Source organism: Coenobita brevimanus, chromosome 69, assembly GCF_032717465.1.
Source record: "Coenobita brevimanus isolate Jiangsu-jjx chromosome 69, ASM3271746v2, whole genome shotgun sequence".
NCBI lineage: Eukaryota > Metazoa > Arthropoda > Malacostraca > Decapoda > Coenobitidae > Coenobita > Coenobita brevimanus.
In genome coordinates this window covers 666,861-681,488 of record NC_137022.1, presented here as the reverse complement: position 1 = coordinate 681,488, position 14,628 = coordinate 666,861, and the positions used below count along the sequence as shown (strand labels likewise).

Sequence of the window (14,628 nt, the reverse complement as noted above, 5' to 3'; positions counted from 1 at the left end):
TTTATAATGATTAGGTTTATGAATTAAAGTACAGTATTTTGTAAGTGAACTGATACTCAGTACTGAAAATCCTCTGTATATGACTGCTTTTTTGACATTAATTTTTGCCATTAAGCCCACAGTATCTGATTTTAGAGAAATTACCTTTTAGAATTGCGTTGCTATCTATATAGCTGATTTGCCAGTTCCCTTATTTTACAGTGGTAGTTGTATGGAAAAAGTTGTGATATTTTGGAACTGCAGTAGGCTACATGTAGTAACCAGTCAGATACTGTATATATATTCTCTTTGTATGAGCGGCCAGACTTATTCCTCGAAACACAGTGATAGGAAATATACTGGTATTTGCAGCCAGTGTGGCCTACAGGTATTGGATTCAAAATTTGCATTTTTGGTTGAACATTTGAGTCCATTCAAAGACCATTATGTAATAACTGAAGTGAAACTTAACAAATTAATCACGTTGTCTGGCTGAGATTCGATCTCAGGCCCATATGCTCCAAATGCGTGCAAGTTACCACGGAACCAAACAGAGGATCCCTGCTTTGGCTGTGGGCAAAGTGTGCATTTATGGACCCCATTATACTCCTCTTTTCACACCTTGGTGATTAATTTGGTGAGTTTTGAATACACATGTTAACATAGCACTGGAGGCCACCACTGGGGATGCTGTGGACCTCACAGAACAGCTCATGCCTAGGATATAAGGACAAGGACATTGTCAGCTAACCAAGGAACATCAAATTGCCAACCAAGCCTTGCCTCACATCCCACACCGCTGCCAACCAATGTAATAACTGAAATGAAACTTATCAAGTTAATCACACTGTCTGGCAGATATTTGATCTCAGGCCCAAATGCTTAAATGCGCACACGTTACCATTGAGCCAAACAGAGGATCTCTGCTTTGGCTACGGGCAGTGCACGCATTTATAGACCTCATTACAATTAGGTAATGTTAGGAAGGGCCTCCAGTTGCACAGGACCATGCAGTTGGAGTTCTAACTAGTGCAGAGCCTTAGCATCTCCAAAAGGGAAGTATGTTACAAAACTGCATCTTGATAATCACGGCCTTCAGTACCGTGATTTAATGCCACTAAGGGATATATCAGTCACCTGCCCTTAAATATTCAAAAGTATGATCCTGTCATCCTTCATCCAAACCAGTATTGTCCCTGAATGCAGGGGCCTGGGACTAGGTTGCTAAGTCCAGGCATTTTTACATGAGGTTGGTTGCCTTCTAAGCGGATTACATAAGCAGTAATTCCAAACCACCCCATGAAATTGGAAGCTAATGGGCCACATTTGTTTGGAACAACTTAACTTTCTAGACCACGATGCAAAAAAATTGCATGAGGGGAGTTGGGCTAATGCACTGTAATACATCAGTGTAGAGTACAGTGACCCACCTTTGCTCTCCCTGTTACACTGGAGAATTGTCCCGTAAAGGGAAAAGTACCTTAGTGTGGCAGGTGAAGAACTATGCTACTATACAGTACATCAGTGCAGAGTACTGTGGCTCACCTTTGCTCTCCATGTTGTACTGGAGAACTGTCCCATAAAGGGAAAAGTACCTTAGTGTGACTGGGGAAGAACTAAGCTACAGTACCTTAAGTACTCTCCTCCTACTGTTCACAAGAGATTTCATGATAGGGACTGACTTTAACTTTTTTCTGGCTTGTGTTCTTTATGCAGATCACCCATTCTGTACCAATGGTGATACAGTACACATTATGTAGCTGTGTGGGGTGCATGTATAAATATAAACATGCGAATAGTTTTGCCTATGAATTGGAAACTTGGAATTTGAAGGCTTGGAGGTGTGTGAAATATTGATTGACGTATATCAGGAGAGTATGCTGTTTGTTTTGTTAGTTCCCCAGCTTTTGTGTTTCCTCTTCTTTTGTTTTCAGATCCTTTGTCGCTCCGTCACTCCATCATTTAGTTGAAAATTAGGCTTGGGATGTCGATAGTGATAACTTTTAATGTTGTTGACAGCTTTACATTACGTTTTATTTACTCGTAATTACCTGATAGTAACAAAAGTTTCATTTTTAGCATGTATTTCTGTGTTGACAGCAACGGTGGCGGCGGCAGATGGGGTGAAGGTGTTCAAATTCAAGTCATGGCGCAAGAAGGGTGTTGCGTTGCCTGAAGTATTAGAGCAGTACAAATCCATCGACCCAGAGCTCAATGTGATGCCTTTCTGCAGCCAGTTCATACCAATGGAGGTCAGTTCACCATTCAGCTGAGAGTTTTGGGCGGCTGGTTCATCAGTGGTTTAGGACACAAGCTATCCAATGGCAGATCCAGAGGAGAGATGCAGTCCATGGGGTTCTGATTCTCCTCCCCCATCCTTTTATTTAGCTGTCTCATGGTGTTCTTAGGTTGCCATTTTTAAAAATTTCTACTTCTCGTAATTAGTTGGGAGTGGACCCATGACGAAGACGCCATTGCCTGAGGTCCAGCCTCTTGCTGTTTATTATGGTACTGTACTTGAAGCCCTCTCACATGACTTCAGAAATGGACTGCCATGGGAGATGTTGTATGCTGATGATTTGGTGTTGATTACAGAGAATGAAAGGGAGGTGGAGGAAATATTTAGGAAGTGGAGAGATGGTATGGGGCACAAGTCTGTTCCCAGCTCTTAGAGAGGACACAACACTCCTTTGTTTCTCCTGTAGACCTCAGTTTCTGATTTTCATTTGATATTTGGATATTGTAAACATAATCATGTCCCACACAAGGAGGAACGTTAGTGATGATGGGGTAAAACTTTTTCTAGATTGGGATTTGGATGATGATTTCATTGATGATATTAGTAATGATGCTACATCAGATAGTGATAGTGATGACACTGATAGTGGTGATGAATCACAACCTGAGACTGCAGAGGAGCCAGATGATAATCTATCAATTGCAGAAGTTGATGGCATTGATGACAATGCTCCATTTGAGTGGTAGAGTCATTCTCCCGTTAGTAGAGAACGATTGCCATTTACTGGAGACATTGGGGTCAAAGTTGTTTTGCAAAATCCTTAGGACTCACTGGAGATTTTTATGTCTTTTGTAGAAAGCAATATAATCGAATATGTAGTGAGAGAAACAACAAATATGTTGTCAAGATCTGTGAAGAAAAGAGAAGGTTGGGGAAAATGACAAGAAAGAGTAGAGATTTGATGTGGAAGGAAACTAATGTTAGGGAGATATATACTGTACCTTTTTAGGTTTGGTCATTTTACAAGGCATAGTAAAGAAGCCTACAATCTACTCATACCACTCCACCAACCAGATGCTTGCAACACCCTTTTTGCTATCTTAATGAAATATAGCAACTGTTCCACATTTTGGTAGAGTCTGTACTATATAGATTGTGTAAAAACCTTACATGCTGTTGAGTCAATATATAGATTATGTGAAAACCGTACATGCTGTAGAGTCTATATATAGATTTATGTTAAAACCTTACATGCTGTAGAGTACGTATGTGTATAGGTTATGTTAAAACCTTACATAATGCGGTGTAACTATATTTATGCTCCAGTCCTGTAGTTGCGGGCATCTGTATAAAAAAAATTTTTTTAGGTGCTTCTCAGCAACTGATGCCACCAGCTAATGGTTAAACACCTCTCTAGTGGAGACCTCAAAGCCACCTAGCCTCTTCAGACCTCCAGTATAGTGGTGTTTAACTGACCCATTTGTATATTGTAATTTGTAATTCTGCATATATTTTGCAGTCATTCTGGCTGCATTGGCTAAATTGGCCTGGTGCACCCATTGCAGTAGGTCAGGTTGTGAGAATCCAAAAGGAAACTTCACAATATGTGGTACTCTCATATCTTTTGACCTACAGTGGCAAGGTGGCTTTGAGGCTTCCACTATAGATTCGTTTAACTGATCCAAAAGCAAGTGGTGATTGTAGACTTTATATTGTGTACTTAGTGGCAGTTATCACTGTTCCTTTGTGAGCTTGCTCCAAAAAGTATTTAACATTTTAGAAAGCTATTACTTAAGTATTCGTTGTACAGAAATTTATGTATTTCAGGTAATTAATCACCCCAAGAATAAATCCATCTGCTATCATCCATCCATCCTCCCCCGGCACCGTGGAGCTTCTTCCATTAACTGGTAATGTGCATCTCTCATGTTTTGGGTACGGTAGCAAAGGAAGAGGAACGGTAGGGTTATGTAATTACGGAATTGAATCAGGCATATGCAGATTATTACAGTAAACTCATGCTAAACAGAACCTTGACAACCCAGGTTTGGGATATAATGATCACCTGAATGGTACAGATACAGAACAAACTTTACATAAGCTGAACAAAGGACTGGTGTAATGGGGTGACACTGCAGCTGACCAGACGACCACGTGAGCGACAGTAAATGCATATTAATTTCTTACACTGTGTACTGTGTTGCATTTTCTGCAGGACAGTGTACTATTGATTGAAAATACAGTCACTGCTCACATAACGCAGGAATATTGCGCCCTGAATTTCTTGTTTTATGGGAATTCCTTGTTATAGGGCCATAGTTTACATGTTAAAGGATTTCATGGTACCCAAGCCAGCCCTTAGTTCACCTTTTGAGGCAATTTTCAGGGGATTTTTCCAAGACATTTACCTACCTAATAAAGACTTCATTACATACAAACACTGGAGGATTCCTCACCTTGAAAGGAAGAGATTGTGGGCTTGCTGAGGGGAGTGTGAGTGGGGTTCCATGGGAAAAAAAAAAAAAAATCACAGAGCATACGGGTAGCCAGAGCGAAGGGAGAGGGTAGGCTCAACTGGGGCAGGAATGCTCAGTGGACCGTGATGACACCCCGCGTAGACATGTGACAGCCATACAATATGTCATAGGCTGATGCAACCCATGCTATGACTATCACTGGCCACATAATGTGTGTTCCCACAGCGTTATGACTCTAGTTAGCTGTGTTATGACTGTTTGAACCATAATTTGGGGCCTCTGGCCGCCTTATGTCTATTGTCGCCGTGTAGTATGGTGTTAAAAAAAATGGGCAGCTTCCTCCACCAGCATTATGTCTATCATTTTCACGTAGTGATTAAATTTTGGGGTCAGATTTTGCCTTCCATGTTATGTGAGTTTCACGCTATAGGATCGTGTGTTATACGAGTGGTGACTGTACAGTAAGGTCAAAATGTAATGCAGTTTATATATATATATATATATATATATATATATATATATATATATATATATATATGTATATATTGTATATATACCTATATATATTTTTTCTGGTATATATATGTATATATATATATACAGTACAATCCCAGTTAACCGGGTGGCTTGGGGAATTTACCTTCCCGGTTACAGATTTTTCCCGTATTTCTGATTTTCAAGTCAAATCTATACAAAGGCTATCACAGCAGTAAATACAGTTCAGGTACTCACCAGTCACATTAGGGGTTACACTAAGAGATTCCGCCTGAAAAACTGCCTTGTAAACACACACCATGGTCATAACGCACGTGTGCAATGTCTAGCAACTAGCAGTACTGCAAATTACACCAGTCCATTGTTTACCGAATTACTGTATTCATTATATGTACTGTACTCATAAAAATTGAAAAATAAAATATAGAAATAAAAGCTTGAACATTTATTAGTGAACTGATGATGTGTTAAGACTGCACTGTAGAATTATCACAACACCTGTGCCCCCACGTGAGTTTGTTTACGTTTCCGACTGTTCTTCTTCTTCCCTACCTGACCTCCATCACTCCACCCCTCACCCGCCACTCAGCTGTTTTGCAGAAAATAAAATAAATGATGTACGTATGAAATGCAGGCATATTATTTATTTATTTTTCTTCCAACAAAGTAAACTTTCATTTCTATTAACATTTATATTCAGCCATTAGTGTTTTATAATGTTCGCCTTTTTCAAGTCTGTTGCATATGTCCAGCTTCTGTTTCAAGGTAAGCACGATACGCTTACGTTTAGTTTGCACTTTAGGCATTTTGGAGTGTACAGATTACCGTCTATCAGAGGAACACAATAGTAAGAGACCTTGTTTACTGTCTGGTGGCAAAACGCAGACTGGTGATTTTTGGAAGGTGTGGAGGATGACTGAATTCAAGTAGGGGAAAGAGGGGGAGAGGAGGGGTGGTTAAGAGGATTTGCTAGGGATTTACATCAGCCGGAAATGCCTCCACCTCGCTTTGTCTGACTTCCCCCAGCCTCGTGTGACACTATCAAACGGCGGTTTGGCGGTCCATTCAAATTGGCGCACAGTTATAACTTACTGACATTTTTACCAGCCCTTGAATTTTCCCGTTGTTCTGAGTATTCCGTTTGTCTGGATACCGGATTGCTGGGATTGTACTGTATATATATATATATATACATACTGTATATATACCTATATATATTTTTTTCTGAGCCAGAATACAGTACTGTAGTTTGAATAATTTCTTATAGCCATCCATCCATCATCCAATCCTATGTTGCCCCATGAGCAGCGTAGGAGCCCAGGGCTAGGCAGGTTGGTCCTAACATTTAAGATGAGAGTGACCAACCCCACTCATCCCTGAGTGGCATTACGTGAGTAATCAGTGGTGGGCAGCGCAAACGAAGAAGGACCTTGCGCAAGCCCAAAGCGCAATCCACAGTTCACTACCTTGCGCAAGCGCAAATGCGCAATCTGACAAATATTTAGCTTGCGCAATGTCGCAAAGCGCAAGCGCAAACCATTTGCATATATTTTTGGGAATTGCTGAAAAATATTGAGATATTTAAATAAAACAGCATACCTACTTACTTACTTTTATTTATTATTATTTTCTATTATTTGTAATTTGCGCAAGTGAGCAATCTAATATTTAGCTTGTGCAATGTCGCAAAGCGCTAGCGCAAATCATTTGCATATATTTGTGGGAATTACTGTAAAATGTATATTGGTATAATTAAATAAATTACTAAATTAGCAACCTGCCCACCACCTGCGGTGACTGAGGTACAGTAGGTCATTGTCCAGGAAAAACAGCCTATATTTACCAAGGCATTGGCAAAGATCACATGATTACTGTATCATCAACTCTCTCTCTCTCTCTCTCTCTCTCTGACAGAGGAGGGAGGAAATGGAGAAGAAGAGAGAGAGGAGGGAAGGAATGGAGAAGAAGAGAGAGAGGAGGGAAGGAATGGAGAATAAGAGAGAGAGGAGGGAAGGAATGGAGAATAAGAGAGAGAGAAGAGGGATGAAGTTTATGCCTTATCTCCACACTCAAAGGGACGCTCCTTTGTGATTCCTGTATTTACTCTCTCTCTCTCTCCGACAGGGGAGGGAGGGAATGGAGAAGAAGAGAGAGAGGAGGGAAGGAATGGAGAATAAGAGAGAGAAGAGGGACGAAGTTTATGCCTTATCTCCTCACTGAAAGGGATGCTTCTTTGCCATTCCTGTATTTACTCTCTCTCTCTCTCTCTCTCTCTCTCTCTCTCTCTCTCAGAATAATGCCCTTTATCTCTCTCTCTCTCTCTCTTGTCTTGTCTAGACAATTTATTTAATAATTCAATATAGATATATAATAGCATATGTAATTCGTTACAAAAAATAAAAAATCATGAAAACAGTATTTAAATCAAATATCCACAGCCTTATAAATTACTAGGCTGTAGGTATTTGATTTAAATAATATGTTTTAATGGTTTTTGTAAGGAATTGCATATGCTAATCTTAATAAATAATGTATATTTATTATTATTTACTAATAATAATAATTTAAAAAATGTTAAAAATACATTATCCCTGTTGAAGCATGTTAAGAAATGCTACTACCCCCTTCCCTCCCGCCTCCCCCCACCAACCCACCCTTGCGACCTGCCCCAGCCTCCCCCATCCATTGTCCAGCCATGCGGGAAGCTCCCAAGACCACGTGTCCCTTGGAAGACCACGTGTCCCTTGGATTGCACAGTGTGTAATCCACAGGGCAGGTGCGCACCTGGCTTTTCATGTGCGCAAGCGCATAATTGCGCATGGTCTCGTGCAGTGCGCAACGCGCAAACGATATCACCGGAGCACAAGGGTGTGCAATTGCACTTTGCGCAAGTGTTTGTGCACCTGCCCAGCACTGTGAGTAATACACTCCAACCATTCCTTGGATGTAAACCTGCACTGGCTCAATCCAAATGGAGCGCCTTAATTACTCACTAAACAACCAGGGACCATACTTTGGTTATATAGTTACTACCCAGCATGGTAAATTGTTTCCTGGTGTACAGGATACCATTTGGTTTGTCACTCGGTATAGAGTCATTCATAGGCAAAAGGAAGAGGAAAGAATGAAGGAAAGAAAGACAGAAGAGGGAGTGTAAAGTCACCTGTAGGCAGAAGGAAGAGGAAAGAATGAAGGAAAGTAAGAAGAGAAAGGAGGAAAGAGAGGAAAGGGCACACACCCAAAGCACCATTACATCGAGTGAGTGGATGGTGGGCGCCTTTACCTACCACTGCCTTTATGAAATCAGCAGGAAATATCTTTGTATCTGTCAATCTGTTGCCAGATGCTATAACCCCGTAAGGGGTGGCCACAAACAAATCGCCTCCATGTTGCCCTATCCCCTGCCATTTCACTGCCCTCCCTCCTGGTCGCACCCCCCCTCTTAGTTAATGGTCACTACTTGTACTTGCGACCTATGATGTGCTGTAGATCACTGAGGGGCCCTGTTAGCTAAGTTGCCACCATCAGGAGTTTTTTAATGTTCCAGGGGTCACTCAAGAGGAAACTTGTTTGCTTGTCCCATGTGGAAGAGATCCTTGTTTCAGTGGAGTGAATGGAGTTGGGGCCTGATTGACTGCTGTCTACCTTAAAAGCGCCAGGCAAGGCTGCCACGCCACCCCTGAACAACCACAGTGTGCACTGTGCAATTTCCATTCTGTGTCTCCAGACGGCTTGTTAACTTACCCATACATAATGTCGTGCCATAGTTATTTATTATTTAATTGTTCATTTTACTTTACTACTTTCTCTTTCAGGTTATTCAAACTGGTAGCTTTTAGATAAAGTATTATAGAATGTAACTTTTCCTTTTCAGTCTTTCTTGTGAAATTCCCAAGTCAGTTTTTCCCTGCTGCATGGTGGTTTTTCTCACTTTTTCATGCCAGTTTTAACTGGAGGGTTTGGGGGGTGGGAAGCCTTCTTGCTTTACTATCCTTATCCATCAGCATGCAAAATTAGATCTCCTAATCATAGTCTACTCTGTGACAAACAGCCTCGATAGGACCATAAGGTCTGTTGCTGTTTGTTTTCCTTTGTACTCCTTTGTACTCATCCTCGGCCTCCCCCTCCCTCTCCCCTCTCTCCACCTCACATAAACTTTCCTTGTTAAACTCTTACTCTCCGTCCTCTCCACACGATCAGACCACCTCAGTGTATTTCTCTTAACGCATTCTATCACACCCACATCCTCACCACAACACTCGTTCACTTCCTTATTTGTCAGTCTGTCTCTCCGTGTAACACCACATGCTCCTTTCAAATAACTCATTTCCACTGCTCTCACTCTTGACTAGTGTCCTTCCAACAAGGTCAAAGCTTCACTTCCATACATTAGAGATGGTACCACAATACTATCATGCAGTGAATTTTTTTTTTTACTTCCCTGCTCACTTCCCCATTTCTTATCTTTGCTTTGAATGAGCCAGAAACTTTCTTCTTTGTTGTACCCTTTCAAGCACTTCATCCTTCAAACTTCCATCCTTACTCATTACAATACTCAAGTACACCTCTCCCCCACTATTCGACAGGGATTAGTTTCATAAAAAGTGGTTGAATAACGAACTGATTTTTCCCATAAGATTGTTGAGAAATAGGGGGTTAGGTTCCTGACCACCTTCGTCATTCAAAAAATATTCAGTAAAGATGGAAAAAATACCAGTAAACATGAACAAAAGTGACAAAGGGATCTGAGCTGTTTTCTTATAGACCTACATTCTCAGGGAAAATTATTTTAGTAGTCCGTACATCTCAGATGATTGACATTTGATTTTCAATCAAAAAAATATTGAAGAACAAACAAAATATTCCTACTTAGCGATAATAAAAAAAGCCACCTGAATGCCTTCGATAGTGTGTTTACTGTCGATCATGCTGACTGGACATGACATCACACCAAACTCAAATGTATACAATTTAAAACCATAAATAGCAGTGGAAGCCTAACTAGAAGACTGAAACCTAAATGGGGGGCTTCACCCTCAAGACCCCTACAGTGATTATAACCTACCCAACCTACTGCAAACTAATGTGTGCATTAAGTAAAACTGGCACCAAAACAGTGTCGTGTGTTAAGATTGTTCGTTAATTATTAGCGCAGCCATCACTTGGTCATGCGATGGCAAAACACTCAGGTTGGTGAGCACAAGACTGAGCTTGACAGGGGTAATAGAGAGGCTCAGGCTACTGATCAGCAGGGCAGAGCACAGGAGACCGAGGCAGCTCAGCTGGTCTGTCTGGTGGCGTGTAGTTTGAAATTGTCAAAATGGCGGGGATAACAGTGTTCAACAACGAAAAAGGGTATAGATTTATAAATGTTGAAATAACTATCGTCCAATTGCTTCAACATCCTGTATCTCAAAAGTTTTCGAGTTTGTTCTTAATAGAAAAATTTTAAAGCATCTTTCCCATCACAACCTTCTTTCTGATCGTCAGTATGGGTTCCATCAGGGACGCTCCACCGGCGATCTTCTCACCTACGTTTCAGACTCCTGGTCATCCTCCTTTCGGGACTTTGGCAAAAGCTTTACCATTGCACTTGACATCTCTAAGGCTTTCAATCGAGTCTGGCATAAATCTTTAATTTCCAAACTGCCCTCTTATGGTTTCTATCCTTCTATCTGTGCCTTCATCTCTAGCTTCCTTTCTGGTCATTCTATAGCCGCTGTTGTAGACGGCCATCATTCTTCTCCTAGATCTGTTAACAGTGGTGTTCCTCAGGGCTCTGTCCTATCACCAACTCTCTTCCTTTTATTCATCAATGACCTTCTAAGCTGTACATCTAACCCTATCCACTCATACGCTGATGACTCCACCCTTCACCTTTCCATTCGATTCCCACAACATCCATCTCTGCAGTTACTTCAACAAACAAGGGATGAGGCTATGGCACACCTGATGTCTGACTTGGCTCGTATCTCTAACTGGGGTAAAAATAATCTTGTTGTTTTTAATGCATCAGAGACTCAGTTTTTGCACCTATCAACCCGACAAAATCTTCCACAGGTATACCCACTAATATTTGATAATATTCAGCTTAATCCTGCATCATCCTTGAACATGCTTGGGGTTTCATTTGCTCGGGACTTTTCTTGGAAAGATCATATTACATCTCTTGTAAAATATGCTTCCAAGAGATTGGGTGTGCTAAGCCGACTCCGTTCCTTCTTTACCCCTGCACAATTGTTGACTCTATACAGGGGTTTTATCCGCCCATGTGTAGAGTACAACTCTCATGTGTGGGGAGGCTCCCCACATACAGCTCCTCTCAATAGGGTGGAGTCAAAGGCTTTTTGTCTCATTAACTCTCCTCCTCTTACTGACTCCCTTCAACCTTTGTTTCTTCGCCGCACTGTTGCATCTTTATCTCTTTTCTATCGTTACTTCAATGGTCACTGCTCCTCTGAACTGTCTGCATGCATTCCTCCACCCCTATGACGGGCGCATAGCACCCGTCTAGCAGCAAACTCTCATCCCTTTTCTGTCCAACTCTCTAATGCAAGAGTTAGCCGTTACTCCCAGTCCTTCATTTATGCAACAGGTCAACTCTGGAACTGTCTCCCTCTGTCTGTATTTCCTGCTTCCTATGATCTCCAGTTTTTCAAACGCAGTGTGTCCAGGCATCTGGAAATGATCGGCTCTTGAATTTGGCTCTCTCTTATATTTTGTTTTTCTCTTGGAAGGAACAGTTTTGCAGGCTTGTTGCCTTTGGTTCCTTCTTCCTCACAAAAAAAAAAATAAATAAATAACGATCGGTCGAAAAACAAGGGCCTAATGTATTGAAATGCACTCACATTTTCCATTTCCTCATCAGCCAACCTCACTGTACAATCAGTGACTTAATTTTTCTTGAAGACCATAACTTTACCCTTCCCTGCATTCAACTTTAGATTCTGTTTCTTACACACTCTCCCAAACTCATTCATCAAGCCATGCAGTTCCTCTTTGTCTTTACTTAATATACAGTAGTATCATCTGCAAACAGCAGTATAAGAAGTTTCCAAATGCTGCCCTCTGTCATTAGGACCACTCCAGCATCCACTGACCTGCCTTGTATCTCTTCTATAACCCCATCTACAGATTGAACAACCTTGCAGACATAACACTTCCCTGTTTCAATGCAACAATGTGGTAGAAGTATTCACTCAGCTCACTATCCACACACACTGCAACCTTGGTGTAGTTGGTTTAGTTAGGGTGGACATTGCATAGTTACCTACAGTATTATATATTTGTTTGTGCATCTTAGTTAAAGTAGATATAATATAATGACACGCAGTATTCTATTAATGTTTTTAGGACTTTGATGTGCGGTGACAAGCGTGGCGGGTTCTCAATATTCTGGGCTGATGACGGATTGGACACAGGCCCCGTCCTGCTGCAGCGTGAGGTGGATATAGATCCCAACGACACTGTGGACACGCTTTACAACCGATTTATGTACCCGGAGGGCATCAAGGCTATGGTAGGCTACACTGTAGTTCGTCCGTTAATGTGGTGGAGATTTTTGTCATGCAGATTTCTTGTAGCTCATTGTGATTGAAAGCATTAGGAAAAATACGCTGGGATGGTTTGGCCATGTGGAGAGGATGGAGAGTGTATGTGAGTGAGGTGGAAGGGGGTGAGGCTGGGAGAGGGAGATGAAGGGAGAGAATGGGGAGGTATATGAGAGAGGGGGGATGTAAGTTGGGGAGAGGGCATCGAAGTGGCATGGGACAGGGCGACTTGGAGGCAATTTGTTTGTGGCCACTTCTTATGGGATTAAGGCATCTGGCTGTAGGTAGAGAGATAGATAGATCATCTATAGCTCATTGGAAGAATCAGACTGCTAATGCTGCTCATCTTTTCCACTGCAGTTCCTCTTGACTAGCCTATAGTTTGGCCACCTTAACCACATTGCTAACTTTTTTTTTTTTTCTGCCTTCAGGCAATATATTCGGTTTGTGTGAGACCTTTCCAGCTGGAGAAGTTGATACTTTCCAGCAGGAGAGGTTGATATAGTCTTCATTAGCCCATTCACAACTAGGGGGATGCATCCTAAGATAAAGGAAGTCATTTGACCGTACCAAAAGTAAACTCTACATTGTCATCATTCTGAAGGGGCTGACTTGGTTGAGATAAGTGATCAATACAGAAATGATGTAAAGAAATACTGCAGGGCAGGGAGAGATACTAGATGAATGAATGATGAGGGAGAGGTGGTGGCAGAAATAGGAGTTAGGATGGAAGGTTGTAGGCACCTGTTGCCTTAAGAGGCCTCTCCTAAGTGGAATAAAATAATATGGAATTACTTAAAGTGAAACAGAAGACACATTCATGGCTTAAAGAATTTAAACGAAGAAGTTGATATGAGTGAGAACTGGAGTATAATGTAGCACTGTGGGAATATTGTATAAGAGAAAGGGTATGGTACTGGTTAAGGTATGATTGAGGTGGTCTAATGTCTACCAGTCAGCAGAGAGGATATACTTACAGTACTGTACTAGCCTATGTAGCAGTTAACCTCTGACATTTAGTGACAGACTTTGTCCATTTTACATTTTATTCTTGATACTGCTAGACATTTTACTAGCTTATGAGAACTCAGTAGTTGTAAAGAGGTTAATGAAAGGGCACTTTATCCCAGCAGTTAAAAGAATGTCACCTAAGCTGAATAAAATCATCTGATGGCAGGAAGAATAAGATACTAATGACACCCAGATTGAAGGGCTGAATCATTTAAGTTAATCGGAGTGGATAGAAGTTATGGATGAATTTTGAGGTATGGTTGTGAGGAGGCATTCACAAATTATGCATATGGTTGTGGGATGCAGGATAACTCCCAAAACAGTAGAAAAAGGCAGCTATACTTCCTTTCTGTGATTACAAAGAGAAGGAGAACTAGGAAGAGTGTAGGAATCATAGCCAGATCATTGTGTTGAGCACATCAGGGGAAGTACATGATAAGGTACTTGTAAATGGGTGTGAAGAAATATAGAAGGTGAGACAGGTAAGGGAAAAGGGTACATTTGAAGAAGGTAAGGAGTGTATAGATCAGAGTTTTACAGTGAGAAAATGAATACTCTGAATATGGTGATGTATTTAATTGGTTTATGCTAACTGCGAAACCATTTTATTGATCTTAGTATAGACATTTTGTAGTAATGGGGTGATTGTAAGCTTTATCTAATCCCTTCATTCATAAAGCCTTCCTGCATTAAATAAAATTGTCGAAGTAGCAAGAATTGAATAAAGAATACTTCTTCAGACTGAAAGTGTTCCATTGCCTTAAAGCATCATTGCTGCTCTCATAAATCGGTTATTTTGTAATTCATTCTTTCATTTATCATCTAATCCAGTGGGTAAAATCTATCTATGGGACTGGTTGGTAAGGCATTGTATAAA

At 41.0% G+C, this 14,628-nt stretch overlaps 1 protein-coding gene across 4 annotated transcripts in view; it reads left to right on the top strand.

Moving 5' to 3' along the window:
* The window catches only part of LOC145405982 (cytosolic 10-formyltetrahydrofolate dehydrogenase), a 123,407-nt gene that overhangs the window by 48,215 nt on the left and 60,564 nt on the right, over positions 1–14,628 (top strand). For all 4 annotated transcript variants that reach the window (XM_080277162.1, XM_080277163.1, XM_080277164.1 and 1 more), the window contains exons 3-5: positions 2,080–2,231; positions 4,046–4,128; positions 12,544–12,709. In XM_080277162.1, coding sequence (XP_080133288.1) covers positions 2,080–2,231; positions 4,046–4,128; positions 12,544–12,709 — 401 coding nt within the window. The remainder of the gene's footprint in view (positions 1–2,079; positions 2,232–4,045; positions 4,129–12,543; positions 12,710–14,628) is intronic.